The sequence below is a fragment of the Pelodiscus sinensis genome, unplaced genomic scaffold (assembly GCF_049634645.1).
Source record: "Pelodiscus sinensis isolate JC-2024 unplaced genomic scaffold, ASM4963464v1 ctg161, whole genome shotgun sequence".
NCBI classification, from domain to species: domain Eukaryota; kingdom Metazoa; phylum Chordata; order Testudines; family Trionychidae; genus Pelodiscus; species Pelodiscus sinensis.
The window spans coordinates 55,373-69,553 of NW_027465814.1; the positions used below are offsets into that span (position 1 = coordinate 55,373).

The 14,181-nt window shown below is 58.9% G+C and overlaps 1 protein-coding gene across 1 annotated transcript; it reads right to left on the reverse strand.

The window, feature by feature from the left end:
- Positions 1-7,784: 7,784 nt before the first annotated feature.
- On the reverse strand, positions 7,785-11,419 carry LOC142823438 (uncharacterized). Its single transcript, XM_075914493.1, has 2 exons — positions 10,446-11,419; positions 7,785-9,407 (listed from the first exon to the last, which is right to left on the reverse strand). Exons 1-2 carry the CDS (start codon positions 11,271-11,273, stop codon positions 8,082-8,084), a joined length of 2,154 nt encoding a protein of 717 aa, XP_075770608.1. The 5' UTR covers positions 11,274-11,419; the 3' UTR covers positions 7,785-8,081.
- Between the last annotated feature and the right edge of the window lie 2,762 nt (positions 11,420-14,181).

Genomic DNA, 14,181 nt, shown 5'->3' on the forward strand with positions numbered 1-14,181 from the left:
AACGGTCCACTGGGTTTCCCCGACTGGGATGTGTGTGGGGGGGGGGGGCAGCGGGGGTGAGTCAGTAAGTCTGTGCTCTGTTCGGCTGTGTGTGTGTGAGAGATAATTGGGGTAGGTCAGTCAGTCTGTGCTGTGTTGGGCTGTGTGTGTATGAGGCAGTGGGGGTGGGTCAGTCAGTCTGTGCTGTGTTGGGCTGTGTGTGTGTGTGAGGCAGTGGGGGGGGGGTCAGTCAGTCTGTGCTGTGTTGGGCTGTGTGTGTGTGAGGCAGTGGGGGTGGGTCAGTCAGTCTGTGCTGTGTTGGGCTGTGTGTGTCTGTGTGTGTGTGTGTGTGTGTGTGTGTGTGTGTGTGTGTGTGGTAGCGGGGGTGGGTCAGTCAGTCTGTGCTGTGTTGGGATGTGTGTGTGAGGCAGTGGGGGTGGGGTCAGTCAGTCTGTGCTGTGTTGGGCTGTGTGTGTGTGTGTGTGTGTGTGTGTGTGTGTGTGTGTGAGGCAGTGGGGGTGGGGTCAGTCAGTCTGTGCTGTGTTGGGCTGTGTGTGTGTGTGTGTGCGCGTGTGTGTGTGTGTGTGAGGCAGTGGGGGTGGCGTCAGTCAGTCTGTGCTGTGTTGGGCTGTGTGTGTGTGTGTGTGTGTGAGGCAGTGGGGGTGGGGTCAGTCAGTCTGTGCTGTGTTGGGCTGTGTGTGTGTGTGAGGTAGTGGGGGTGGGTCAGACAGTCTGTGATGTGTTGGGCTCTGTGTGTGTGTGAGGTAGTGGGGGTGGGTCAGTCAGTCTGTGCTGTGTTGGGCAGTGTGTGTGTGTAAGGTAGTGGGGGTGGGTCAGTCAGTCTGTGCTGAGTTGGGCTGTGTGTGTGTGTGTGTGTCTGTGTGTGTGTGTGTGTGCGCGTGGCAGTGGGGGTGGGGTCAGTCAGTCTGTGCTGTGTTGGGCTGTGTGTGTGTGAGGCAGTGGGGGTGAGATCAGTCAGTCTGTGCTGTGTTGGGCTTTGTGTGTATGTTAGTTACCGGGTGTGGGTCAGTCAGTCTGTGCTGTGTCGGGCTGTGTGTGTGTGTGTGTGTGTGTGTGTGTGTGTGTGTGTGTGAGAGGCAGTGGGGGTGGGGTCAGTCAGTCTGTGCTGTGTCGGGCTGTGTCTGTGTGTGTGTGGTAGCGGTGGTGGGGTCAGTCAGTCTGTGCTGTGTCGGGCTGTGTGTGTGTGTGTGACGTAGCGGTGGTGGGGTCAGTCAGTCTGTGCTGTGTCGGGCTGTGTGTGTGTGTGTGTGTGTGAGGTAGCGGTGGTGAGGTCAGTCAGTCTGTGCTGTGTTGGGCTGTGTGTGTGTGAGAGGCAGTGGGGGTGGGTCAGTCAGTCTGTGCTGTGTTGGGTTGTGTGTGTGTGTGAGGTAGCGGTGGTGGGGTCAGTCAGTCTGTGCTGTGTTGGGCTGTGTGTGTGTGTGTGTGTGAGGTAGCGGTGGTGGGGTCAGTCAGTCTGTGCTGTGTTGGGCTGTGTGTGTGTGTGTGAGAGGCAGTGGGGGTGGGTCAGTCAGTCTGTGCTGTGTCGGGCTGTGTGTGTGTGTGTGGTAGCGCTGGTGGGGTCAGTCAGTCTGTGCTGTGTTGGGCTGTGTGTGTGTGTGTGTGAGAGGCAGTGGGGGTGGGTCAGTCAGTCTGTGCTGTGTCGGGCTGTGTGTGTGTGAGGTAGCGGTGGTGGGCTCAGTCAGTCTGTGCTGTGTCGGGCTGTGTGTGTGTGAGGTAGCGGTGGTGGGGTCAGTCAGTCTGTGCCGTGTCGGGATGTGTGTGTGTGAGATAGCGGTGATGGGGTCAGTCAGTCTGTGCTGTGTTGGGCTGTGTGTGTGTGTGTGAGAGGCAGTGGGGGTGGGTCAGTCAGTCTGTGCTGTGTCGGGCTGTGTGTGTGTGAGGTAGCGGTGGTGGGGTCAGTCAGTCTGTGCTGTGTCGGGCTGTGTGTGTGTGAGGTAGCGGTGGTGGGGTCAGTCAGTCTGTGCCGTGTCGGGATGTGTGTGTGTATGTGAGGTAGCGGTGGTGGGGTCAGTCAGTCTGTGCTGTGTTCGGCTGTGTGTGTGTGTGTGAGGCAGCGGGGGTGGGTCAGTCAGTCTGTGCTGTGTTGGGCTGTGTGTGTGTATGTGAGATAGCGGTGGTGGGGTCAGTCAGTCTGTGCTGTGTTCGGCTGTGTGTGTGTGTGTGAGGCAGAGGGGGTGGGTCAGTCAGTCTGTGCTGTGTTGGGCTGTGTGTGTGTGTGAGAGGTAGTGGGGGTGGGTCAGTCAGTCTGTGCTGTGTTGGGCTGTGTGTGTCTGTGTGTGTGTGTGTGTGTGTGTGTGTGTGTGGTAGCGGGGGTGGGTTAGTCAGTCTGTGCTGTGTTGGGTTGTGTGTGTGTGAGGCAGTGGGGGTGGGGTCAGTCAGTCTGTGCTGTGTTGGGCTGTGTGTGTGTGTGTGTGTGCGCGCGTGTGTGTGTGTGTGTGTGTGTGAGGCAGTGGGGGTGCGGTCAGTCAGTCTGTGCTGTGTTGGGCTGTGTGTGTGTGAGAGGTAGTGGGGGTGGGTCAGTCAGTCTGTGCTGTGTTGGGCTGTGTGTGTGTGTGTGAGGTAGTGGGGGTGGGTCAGTCAGTCTGTGCTGAGTTGGGCTGTGTGTGTGTGTGTGTGTGTGTGTGTGTCTGTGTGTGTGTGTGTGGCAGTGGGGGTGGGGTCAGTCAGTCTGTGCTGTGTTGGGCTTTGTGTGTATGTTAGTTACCGGGTGTGGGTCAGTCAGTCTGTGCTGTGTCGGGCTGTGTGTGTGTGTGTGTGTGTGTGTGTGTGTGTGTGTGTGTGTGTGTGAGGCAGTGGGGGTGGGGTCAGTCAGTCTGTGCTGTGTCGGGTTGTGTGTGTGTGTGTGAGGTAGCGGTGGTGGGGTCAGTCAGTCTGTGCTGTGTCGGGCTGTGTGTGTGTGTGTGACGTAGCGGTGGTGGGCTCAGTCAGTCTGTGCTGTGTCGGGCTGTGTGTGTGTGTGTGAGGTAGCGGTGGTGGGGTCAGTAAGTCTGTGCTGTGTCGGGCTGTGTGTGTGTGTGTGTGACGTAGCGGTGGTGGGGTCAGTCAGTCTGTGCTGTGTCGGGCTGTGTGTGTGTGTGTGAGGTAGCGGTGGTGGGGTCAGTCTGTGCTGTGTCGGGCTCTGTGTGTGTGTCTGTGTGAGAGGTAGCGGTGGTGGGGTCAGTCAGTCTGTGCTGTGTCGGGCTGTGTGTGTGTGTGTGTGTGTGTGTGAGGTAGCGGTGGTGGGGTCAGTCAGTCTGTGCTGTGTTGGGCTGTGTGTGTGTGTGAGAGGCAGTGGGGGTGGGTCAGTCACTCTGTGCTGTGTTGGGTTGTGTGTGTGTGTGAGGTAGCGGTGGTGGGGTCAGTCAGTCTGTGCTGTGTTGGGCTGTGTGTGTGTGAGAGGCAGTGGGGGTGGGTCAGTCAGTCTGTGCTGTGTCGGGCTGTGTGTGTGTGTGTGTGGTAGCGGTGGTGGGGTCAGTCAGTCTGTGCTGTGTCAGGCTGTGTGCGTGTGAGGTAGCGGTGGTGGGGTCAGTCAGTCTGTCCTGTGTTGGGCTGTGTGTGTGTGACGTAGCGGTGATGGGGTCAGTCAGTCTGTGCTGTGTTGGGCTGTGTGTGTGTGAGAGGCAGTGGGGGTGGGTCAGTCAGTCTGTGCTGTGTTGGGCTGTGTGTGTGTATGAGGCAGTGGGGGTGGGTCAGTCAGTCTGTGCTGTGTTGGTTTGTGTGTGTGTGTGTGAGGTAGTGGAGGTGGGGTGAGTCAGTCTGTGCTGTGTTGGGCTGTGTGTGTGTGTGAGGTAGCGGTGGTGGGGTCAGTCAGTCTGTGCTGTGTTGGGTTGTGTGTGTGTGTGACGTAGCGGTGGTGGGGTCAGTCAGTCTGTGCTGTGTTGGGCTGTGTGTGTGTTTGTGAGAGGCAGTGGGGGTGGTTCAGTCAGTCTGTCCTGTGTCGGGCTGTGTGTGTGTGTGTGTGTGGTAGCGGTGGTGGGGTCAGTCAGTCTGTGCTGTGTTGGGCTGTGTGTGTGTGTGTGAGAGGCAGTGGGGGTGGGTCAGTCAGTCTGTGCTGTGTCGGGCTGTGTGTGTGTGTGTGGTAGCGGTGGTGGGGTCAGTCAGTCTGTGCTGTGTTGGGCTGTGTGTGTGTATGTGAGGTAGCGGTGGTGGGGTCAGTCAGTCTGTGCTGTGTTGGGCTGTGTGTGTGTGTGTGAGGCAGCGGGGGTGGGTCAGTCAGTCTGTGCTGTGTTGTGCTGTGTGTGTGTGTGAGGCAGTGGGGGTGGGTCAGTCAGTCTGTGCTGTGTTGGGCTGTGTGTGTGTGTGAGGCAGTGGGGGTGGGTCAGTCAGTCTGTGCTGTGTCAGGCTCTGTGCGTGTGAGGTAGCGGTGGTGGGGTCAGTCAGTCTGTGCTGTGTTGGGCTGTGTGTGTGTGACGTAGCGGTGATGGGGTCATTCAGTCTGTGCTGTGTTGGGCTGTGTGTGTGTGAGAGGCAGTGGGGGTGGGTCAGTCAGTCTGTGCTGTGTTGGGCTGTGTGTGTGTATGAGGCAGTGGGGGTGGGTCAGTCAGTCTGTGCTGTGTTGGGCTGTGTGTGTGTGTGTGTGACGTAGCAGTCGTGGGGTCAGTCAGTCTGTGCTGTGTCGGGCTGTGTGTGTGTGTGTGTGTGACGTAACAGTGGTGGGGTCAGTCAGTTTGTGCTGTGTTGGGCTGTGTGTGTGTATAAGGCAGTGGGGGTGGGTCAGTCAGTCTGTGCTGTGTTGGGCTGTGTGTGTGTATGAGGCAGTGGGGGTGGATCAGTCAGTCTGTGCTGTGTTGGGCTGTGGTTGTGTATGAGGCAGTGGGGGTGGGTCAGTCAGTCTGTGCTGTGTTGGGCTGTGTGTGTGTGTGTGTGACGTAGCAGTCGTGGGGTCAGTCAGTCTGTGCTGTGTCGGGCTGTGTGTGTGTGTGTGTGTGACGTAACAGTGGTGGGGTCAGTCAGTTTGTGCTGTGTTGGGCTGTGTGTGTGTGTGTGACGTAGCAGTGGTGGGGTCAGTCAGTCTGTGCTGTGTTGGGCTGTGTGTGTGTATAAGGCAGTGGGGGTGGGTCAGTCAGTCTGTGCTGTGTTGGGCTGTGTGTGTGTATGAGGCAGTGGGGGTGGATCAGTCAGTCTGTGCTGTGTTGGGCTGTGTGTGTGTATGAGGCAGTGGGGGTGGGTCAGTCAGTCTGTGCTGTGTTGGGCTGTGTGTGTGTGTGTGTGTGACGTAGCAGTGGTGGGCTCAGTCAGTCTGTGCTGTGTCGGGCTGTGTGTGTGTGTGAGGCAGTGGGGGTGGGTCAGTCAGTCTGTGCTGTGTTGGGCTGTGTGTCTGTGTGAGGCAGTGGGGGTGGGTCAGTCAGTCTGTGCTCTTTTGGGCTGTGTGTGTGTGTGTGTGTGTGTGTGTGTGTGTGTGTGTGTGTGTGTGGTAGCGGGGGTGGGTCAGTCAGTCTGTGCTGTGTTGGGATGTGTGTGTGTGAGGCAGTGGGGGTGGGGTCAGTCAGTCTGTGCTGTGTTGGGCTGTGTGTGTGTGTGTGTGTGTGTGTGTGTGTGTGTGCGCTCGTGTGTGTGTGTGTGTGTGTGAGGCAGTGGGGGTGGGGTCAGTCAGTCTGTGCTGTGTTGGGCTGTGTGTGTGTGTGTGAGGTAGTGGGGGTGGGTCAGTCAGTCTGTGCTGTGTTGGGCTGTGTGTGTGTGTGTGTGCGCGCGCGCGCGTGTGTGTGTGTGTGTGTGTGTGAGGCAGTGGGGGTGGGGTTAGTCAATCTGTGCTGTGTTGGGCTGTATGTGTGTGTGTGTGTGTGTGTGTGTGAGGCAGTGGGGGTGGGGTCAGTCAGTCTGTGCTGTGTTGGGCTGTGTGTGTGTGTGAGGTAGTGGGGTGGGTCAGTCAGTCTGTGATGTGTTGGGCTGTGTGTGTGTGTGAGGTAGTGGGGGTGGGTCAGTCAGTCTGTGCTGTGTTGGGCTGTGTGTGTCTGTGTGTGTGTGTGTGTGTGTGTGTGTGTGGTAGCGGGGGTGGGTTAGTCAGTCTGTGCTGTGTTGGGCTGTGTGTGTGTGCGCGTGTGTGTGTGTGTCTGTGAGGCAGTGGGGGTGGGGTCAGTCAGTCTGTGCTGTGTTGGGCTGTGTGTGTGTGCGCGTGTGTGTTTGTGTGTGAGGCAGTGGGGGTGGGGTCAATCAGTCTGTGCTGTGTTGGGCTGTGTGTGTGTGTGAGTTAGTGGGGGTGGGTCAGTCAGTCTGTGCTGTGTTAGGCTGTGTGTGTGTGTGTGAGGTAGTGGGGGTGGGTCAGTCAGTCTGTGCTGAGTTGGGCTGTGTGTGTGTGTGTGTGTGTGTCTGTGTTTGTGTGTGTGTGGCAGTGGGGGTGGGGTCAGTCAGTCTGTGCTGTGTTGGGCTGTGTGTGTGTGAGGCAGTGGGGGTGAGATCAGTCAGTCTGTGCTGTGTTGGGCTTTGTGTGTATGTTAGTTACAGGGTGTGAGTCAGTCAGTCTGTGCTGTGTCGGGCTGTGTGTGTGTGTTTGTGTGTGTGTGTGTGTGTGTGAGGCAGTGGGGGTGGGGTCAGTCAGTCTGTGCTGTGTCGGGCTGTGTGTGTGTGTGTGACGTAGCGGTGGTGGGGTCAGTCAGTCTGTGCTGTGTCGGGTTGTGTGTGTGTGTGTGAGGTAGCGGTGGTGGGGTCAGTCAGTCTGTGCTGTGTTGGGCTGTGTGTGCGTGTGTGTGACGTAGCGGTGGTGGGGTCAGTCAGTTTGTGCTGTGTCGGGCTGTGTGTGTGTGTGTGAGGTAGCGGTGGTGGGGTCAGTCAGTCTGTGCTGTGTCGGGCTCTGTGTGTGTGTCTGTGTGAGAGGTAGCGGTGGTGGGGTCAGTCAGTCTGTGCTGTGTCAGGCTGTGTGTGTGTGTGTGTGTGAGGTAGCGGTGGTGGGGTCAGTCAGTCTGTGCTGTGTTGGGCTGCGTGTGTGTGAGAGGCAGTGGGGGTGGGTCAGTCACTCTGTGCTGTGTTGGGTTGTGTGTGTGTGTGAGGTAGCGGTGGTGGGGTCAGTCAGTCTGTGCTGTGTTGGGCTGTGTGTGTGTGAGAGGCAGTGGGGGTGGGTCAGTCAGTCTGTGCTGTGTTGGGTTGTGTGTGTGTGTGTGTGAGGTAGTGGAGGTGGGGTGAGTCAGTCTGTGCTGTGTTGGGCTGTGTGTGTGTGTGTGTGAGGTAGCGGTGGTGGGGTCAGTCAGTCTGTGCTGTGTTGGGTTGTGTGTGTGTGTGACGTAGCGGTGGTGGGGTCAGTCAGTCTGTGCTGTGTTGGGCTGTGTGTGTGTGTGTGAGAGGCAGTGGGGGTGGTTCAGTCAGTCTGTCCTGTGTCGGGCTGTGTGTGTGTGTGTGTGGTAGCGTTGGTGGGGTCAGTCAGTCTGTGCTGTGTTGGGCTGTGTGTGTGTGTGTGAGAGGCAGTGGGGGTGGGTCAGTCAGTCTGTGCTGTGTCGGGCTGTGTGTGTGTGTGTGGTAGCGGTGGTGGGGTCAGTCAGTCTGTGCTGTGTTGTGCTGTGTGTGTGTGTGAGGCAGTGGGGGTGGGTCAGTCTGTGCTGTGTTGGGCTGTGTGTGTGTGTGAGGCAGTGGGGGTGGGTCAGTCAGTCTGTGCTGTGTCAGGCTGTGTGCGTGTGAGGTAGCGGTGGTGGGGTCAGTCAGTCTGTGCTGTGTTGGGCTGTGTGTGTGTGTGAGGCAGTGGGGGTGGGTCAGTCAGTCTGTGCTGTGTTGGGCTGTGTGTGTGTGAGAGGCAGTGGGGGTGGGTCAGTCAGTCTGTGCTGTGTTGGGCTGTGTGTGTGTATGAGGCAGTGGGGGTGGGTCAGTCAGTCTGTGCTGTGTCGGGCTGTGTGTGTGTGTGTGTAACCCTGTGCCCTGGTGGTCACCCCGAGTTCGGGTGACCCTCGTCCTACCTAGCTGATCGGACTCTTGGCCCTCTGACCGATCGTAGCTCCCGGCCGACCGTGTGGGATGCCGGAGCCCGCACTGGCTCGCAGACGCCGGGAAGGGGGCTCGGGCCCTCCCTCACTCCGAGCCCCGACCCAGGGCCCTAAGACGGGGACGCTAGTCCCTAGTCAGTGGAGGGGGTTACGTTCCCCCAAACCCTCCACTCGCGGGGACCACGGCCCCGCCCTGGGTCACTTCTTCCCGGCCGGTTGTTCGGCGCGTTCCCCCCAGCAAGGGGATAGACTCACCCGGAGTCCCTGTCGCGGGTGAGGCTTCAGCCGCCGCGAGTACCGCGTCTCCTCCCCAGGGTCTCCCAACAGACCCGGTTCCTCCGTCCTGCCTCCAGCACTCCTCTCCCCCGGTCCATGGTCCGGTGCCCTTTGAATGGCCCGCTCCCCTGCGGACGCCGGGGCCGGCGTGGTCCCGTGACTCCAGGCCCCGCCCCTCCCCGCGCTCTCCCCGTCGCCTCCGGTGACGTCATCGCCCGGCGCCGGGGAACGCGGCGGGCCGACGGCCGTCTCGGCCGGGACTCCTATTCCCGGACTCCCCGTCTCAGTGCGGGGCGGCGCGGACCCTGTGCCTGCCCCGTCACATCCCTCCCCCCTTAGGCTCCTGACTACCCCCGCCTCTCCCCCGGTCCCCCTTTCTGGCACCCGCGACAAACAGTCAGCATTCCCGTTTGCAATACCTGACCTATGTTTTACTTCAAATTTGTAGGGTTGCAGGCTCAGGTACCATCTCATTATACGGGGGTTCGTATCCTTCATCCCCTGGATCCATCGGAGGGGGGCGTGGTCCGTTACCAGCGTGAACTCGGAACCTAAAAGGAAATATCGTAAAGAGTCAACGGCCCATTTAAGGGCCAAGGCTTCCTTTTCAATAGTAGCGTAGGCTTTTTCCCGTGGGAACAATTTGCGACTCAAGTACAACACGGGGTGTTCGGCCCCTTCCTCTTCCTGGGCGAGTACTGCTCCCAGTCCGAGGTCCGACGCGTCCGTCTGTAAGATAAATGGCTTATTAAAATCGGGTTGAATTAACACTGGGGCATGAGTGAGCTCATATTTTAGTCTTTCGAATGCGTTGTTGCATTGCTCCGTCCATTTCACATTTTGGGGCTGCTCCTTCCGGGTGAGGTCCGTTAGGGGTGCGGCTACCGTCGCAAAGTTATCTACGAACCGTCGGTAATATCCGGCTAGCCCGAGGAACTGGCGGACCTGTTTCTTTGTGGTGGGGGCCGGGTAATCCCGAACTGCCTGGATTTTGCTCAGCAGGGGTTTAAGCCTGCCCCGCCCCACTGTATATCCTAGGTAAGAGACCTCTCGTTCCCCAAAATGACACTTTTTTGGGTTAGCCGTCAGGTTTGCCCGTCTGAGTGTCTCTAGAACGGCCGCGATGTGTTCGAGGTGTTGTTCCCAGGACCTGCTGAAAATGACAATATCGTCTATGTAGGCGGCGGCGTATTCGTGGTGGTCCCGCAACAGGTGGTCCATTAGTCTCTGGAAGGTAGCGGCCGCTCCCTGTAAGCCGAATGGCATGTTTAAGAATTGGTATAGTCCGAAGGGCGTGGCGAACGCCGTCTTCTTCTGTGCTTCGGGGGACAGGGGTATCTGCCAATATCCCTTTGTTAAGTCTATTGTTGACAAGTACTGGGCCTTCCCCACCCGGTTAAGTAATTCGTCTACGCGCGGCATGGGATACGCGTCAAATCGTGATATGGCGTTTACCTTTCGAAAATCTATACAAAATCTAGTGGTCCCATCTGGTTTTGGGACCAACACTATGGGGCTCCGCCACTCACTGCGCGATTCCTGAATCACCCCCCATTCTAGCATCTTCTGCAGTTCTTTCTGCACTGTATCCCACATTTTCCGGGGTACGGGCCGCAAGTGGTCTCGAACTATCTTGCCTGGCTCCGTTGCTATCTCATGGTAGACCTCCTGTGTCTGCCCCGGTCGGCTGGTCAAGGTCTCTTGGAACTGCCGCAGGACCGCCCTCACTTGATCTTGTTGGGTGGGTGACAGACCCTCCCCAGTTTGGGCCTGGCCGACCGCTACCTCCGGTTCCCCCCAGGGCCCGAACTCGATATCTAGGGGTTGCGGGTCTATTAGGAGCGCTTCCCGCGGGTTCCACCTTTTTAGTAAATTTATATGATAGACTTGTGTCTCCTTTCGGTTGCTGTTAATCAATACCTCGTAATCTACGGGCCCCACTTGTCGCACTACCTTAAAGGGTCCTTGCCATTTGGCCATTAGCTTGGAGTCTCCCTTAGGGAGCAGGAGGAGGACTAGGTCACCCGGTGTGAACGCCCTTACCTGGGCCCTTCGATTATAGTGGGCCTGCTGTTTCTCTTGGGCTTTCTTCAGGTTCTCCTGGGCCCATTCCGCCAACCGGCGGAGGTTTCCTTTTAACTTGCCCACGTACTGGGCTACTCCCAGGGCCGGTGTTCTCTGTTCTTCCCATCCCTCCTTTATCAGGTCTAGGATCCCTCGGGGTTGCCTCCCGTACAGCAATTCAAATGGCGAGAAGCCTAGCGATGCCTGGGGGACTTCACGTACCGCGAACATCAGAGCGGGTAGTAGTTGGTCCCAGTCCCGCGGATCCTCCTTGACAAATTTTCGTAACATCTCTTTCAGGGTACGATTGAATCTTTCCACAAGGCCGTCTGTCTGAGGGTGGTATACCGACGTCCGTAGTTTTCGTACCTGTAAAAGCTTGCATAACTCTGTCATTATTCGGGACGTTAGATTCGTCCCCTGGTCTGTCAATAGTTCCTTTGGTAGGCCTACCCGCGAGAATAGCCTCATTAGCTCTTCAGCTATCGCCCCCGCGGTTGCTCGTCTCAAGGGGACGGCTTCGGGGAATCGCGTGGCGTAGTCTATAATGACGAGTATGTAGATATAGCCCCTGCTGGACTTTTCTAGTGGCCCCACCAGGTCTAGTGCGATACGCTCGAAAGGCGTCCCTACGATGGGTAAAGGTATAAGAGGCGCCGGAGGCACCCTTGTAGGTGACGTCTTTTGGCACTGGGGGCATGAGGCGCAATAATTCTTTATGTCCTGATATACCCCAGGCCAATAGAACCTCTGGAGCACCCGGTGCTGTGTTTTTTCTGTTCCTAGGTGTCCAGCCCAGGTGTGATCGTGGGCCAGCTCTAGCACCCCCCCCCGGTAGGGCTTTGGCACGAGCAACTGGTGCTTCTCCTCCGTCCCCCCTTCTTGTGGAGTGACCCGGAACAAGCGATCCTGATGCACCTCGAACCAGGGACCCTGTCCCCCTCTTCCGGTGTCTCTGGCTTCTCCTACCTGAGCCCACGCGTGTTGTAAGGTCGGGTCCTCTCTCTGGAGTGCGAGGAAATCGCCTTCGTCCAGGTCCAGGTGGGGCATTGGTGTCTCTGTCCCGTTCGTCCCCTCCTCTCCGGCGTCTGGGTCGTCTACTTCCTCCCCGTGAGCTGCAAACCTGGGGTTTTTGTCCCTTTCCCCCTTCTTGCTCCGTTGTTCCAACCCCCAATTACTTAGTAGGTACCCCAGTCCGGGCCAGTCCCGGCCTAGCAACGCGGGGTACGCTAGATTGGGGCCCACTGCGACTATACATGAGTCCCTTATCCTCCCATCATCAATCTCCACCCTTGTCGTCGCATAGGGGTGGATATCCCCATGTACACATTTCATGTATACTCTCGGCCCCCGGGGCACTTGGGACCCCAGGATGTTGGCTCGGATTATCGTTTGCCCGCACCCGGAGTCTAGCACCGCCTTCACCCGGCGTCCATTAACCCTTATCTCATGCAACATTTGCCTCCGCCCCTGTTCGCCCCGGGTTACCTTTCGCGTGGGGCCTTGCCCGAAGGTGCAATCCATCATGGGGCAGTCTTTCTTAAAGTGCCCCTCCTGTCCGCACTGGTAGCAGGCTCCTTTGGTTCCTCCTTCGGGTTGTGGGTTCCTCTCCGTCCCTCCGGTTGGCCCTCCGGCATCTGGGGTTCGTCCCTCCGGGTGGTCCCACCGGGGTGCCAGTCCTCGTCCCATGGTTGGGCCTGCCGGTGTTCTGGGGCCGTGTGTCTTTGTGCCACTTTTCGCTGGGGCAAGGCCTCCTGAATGTGGTTCTCGTGGCCCGGTGCGGGGGCGCGGTGCTTCTGTTCCTTCGGCGGCAAGGAAGCGTTCCATCAAGGTGATGGCTTCCTCGAGAGTCTCTGGGAGGTGTCGTCTCACCCAACGCTGCCCCTCGGCTGGGAGGATCTTCACATACTGTTCTAAGATCACCGCCTCGGCCACTTGCGTTCCGGACTTATTTTCGGGTTCCAGCCAGCGCATCCCCGCTTCCCGTACCCTCTGAGCCACGGCCCGCGGGCGTTCGCCTGGGCCGTACCGGGCCTCGCGGAACTTTTGCCGGTGGAATTCCGGGGAGATCCCTAGTTGATCTAAGATGGCCTCCTTTACCTTATAGTAGCATAACACGTCTCTTGCGGACATTCCTCGGTAAGCCAGTTGGGCCGCCCCTGACAAGTAGGGAGCTAGGAGCGTTGCCCATTGGTCCTGTGGCCATTTCGCCGCCAACGCCACCCGTTCGAAGGTTACCAGGAAGGCCTCTGGGTCGTCTTCAGGGCCCAACTTCGTCAGCCTGATGGGGAGTTGGCGGCCCACTACGTCTTCGTCGTTTCCCGCCGGTGTCGCGCCCCCACCGGCCATGCTAGTTGCAGCTTGATGCTCCTGGAGCTTATCCAGGACCTGTTGCAGCGCCTGCGACTGCTGCTGCTGCCACTGTTTCTGGTTCTCTATTAGCCAGTCCACTACTTTGTTCAGCTCCATTATCCCTGGGGAAATTAGCTTGTTATAACCAGAGGAAGGACCCTGCCCCTGGGAGGACCGACCTGTTTCGCTCCCTTAACTCTAGGCCCCCCCCCCCTCTCTTCTTCTCTTTTTTTTTTTTTTTTTTTTTTTTTCTTCGAGTGAGTGTATATGTGCCCCCTTAACCGGGGCTCAGGTCATGCCCACATTCTCCACCACATGTAACCCTGTGCCCTGGTGGTCACCCCGAGTTCGGGTGACCCTCGTCCTACCTAGCTGATCGGACTCTTGGCCCTCTGACCGATCGTAGCTCCCGGCCGACCGTGTGGGATGCCGGAGCCCGCACTGGCTCGCAGACGCCGGGAAGGGGGCTCGGGCCCTCCCTCACTCCGAGCCCCGACCCAGGGCCCTAAGACGGGGACGCTAGTCCCTAGTCAGTGGAGGGGGTTACGTTCCCCCAAACCCTCCACTCGCGGGGACCACGGCCCCGCCCTGGGTCACTTCTTCCCGGCCGGTTGTTCGGCGCGTTCCCCCCAGCAAGGGGATAGACTCACCCGGAGTCCCTGTCGCGGGTGAGGCTTCAGCCGCCGCGAGTACCGCGTCTCCTCCCCAGGGTCTCCCAACAGACCCGGTTCCTCCGTCCTGCCTCCAGCACTCCTCTCCCCCGGTCCATGGTCCGGTGCCCTTTGAATGGCCCGCTCCCCTGCGGACGCCGGGGCCGGCGTGGTCCCGTGACTCCAGGCCCCGCCCCTCCCCGCGCTCTCCCCGTCGCCTCCGGTGACGTCATCGCCCGGCGCCGGGGAACGCGGCGGGCCGACGGCCGTCTCGGCCGGGACTCCTATTCCCGGACTCCCCGTCTCAGTGCGGGGCGGCGCGGACCCTGTGCCTGCCCCGTCACAGTGTGTGTGTGACGTAACAGTGGTGGGGTCAGTCAGTTTGTGCTGTGTTGGGCTGTGTGTGTGTGTGAGGTAGCAGTGGTGGGGTCAGTCAGTCTGTGCTGTGTTGGGCTGTGTGTGTGTATAAGGCAGTGGGGGTGGGTCAGTCAGTCTGTGCTGTGTTGGGCTGTGTGTGTGTATGAGGCAGTGGGGGTGGGTCAGTCAGTCTGTGCTGTGTTGAGCTGTGTGTGTGTATGAGGCAGTGGGGGTGGGTCAGTCAGTCTGTGCTGTGTTGGGCTGTGTGTGTGTGTGTGTGACGTAGCAGTGGTGGGCTCAGTCAGTCTGTGATGTGTCGGGCTGTGTGTGTGTGTGAGGCAGTGGGGGTGGGTCAGTCAGTCTGTGCTGTGTTGGGCTGTGTGTCTGTGTGAGGCAGTGGGGGTGGGTCAGTCAGTCTGTGCTCTTTTGGGGTGTGTGTGTGTGTGTGTGTGTGTGTGTGTGTGTGTGTGTGTGTGGTAGCGGGGGTGGGTCAGTCAATCTGTGCTGTGTTGGGATGTGTGTGTGTGAGGCAGTGGGGGTGGGGTCAGTCAGTCTGTGCTGTGTTGGGCTGTGTGTGTGTGTGTGTGCGCGCGCGCGCG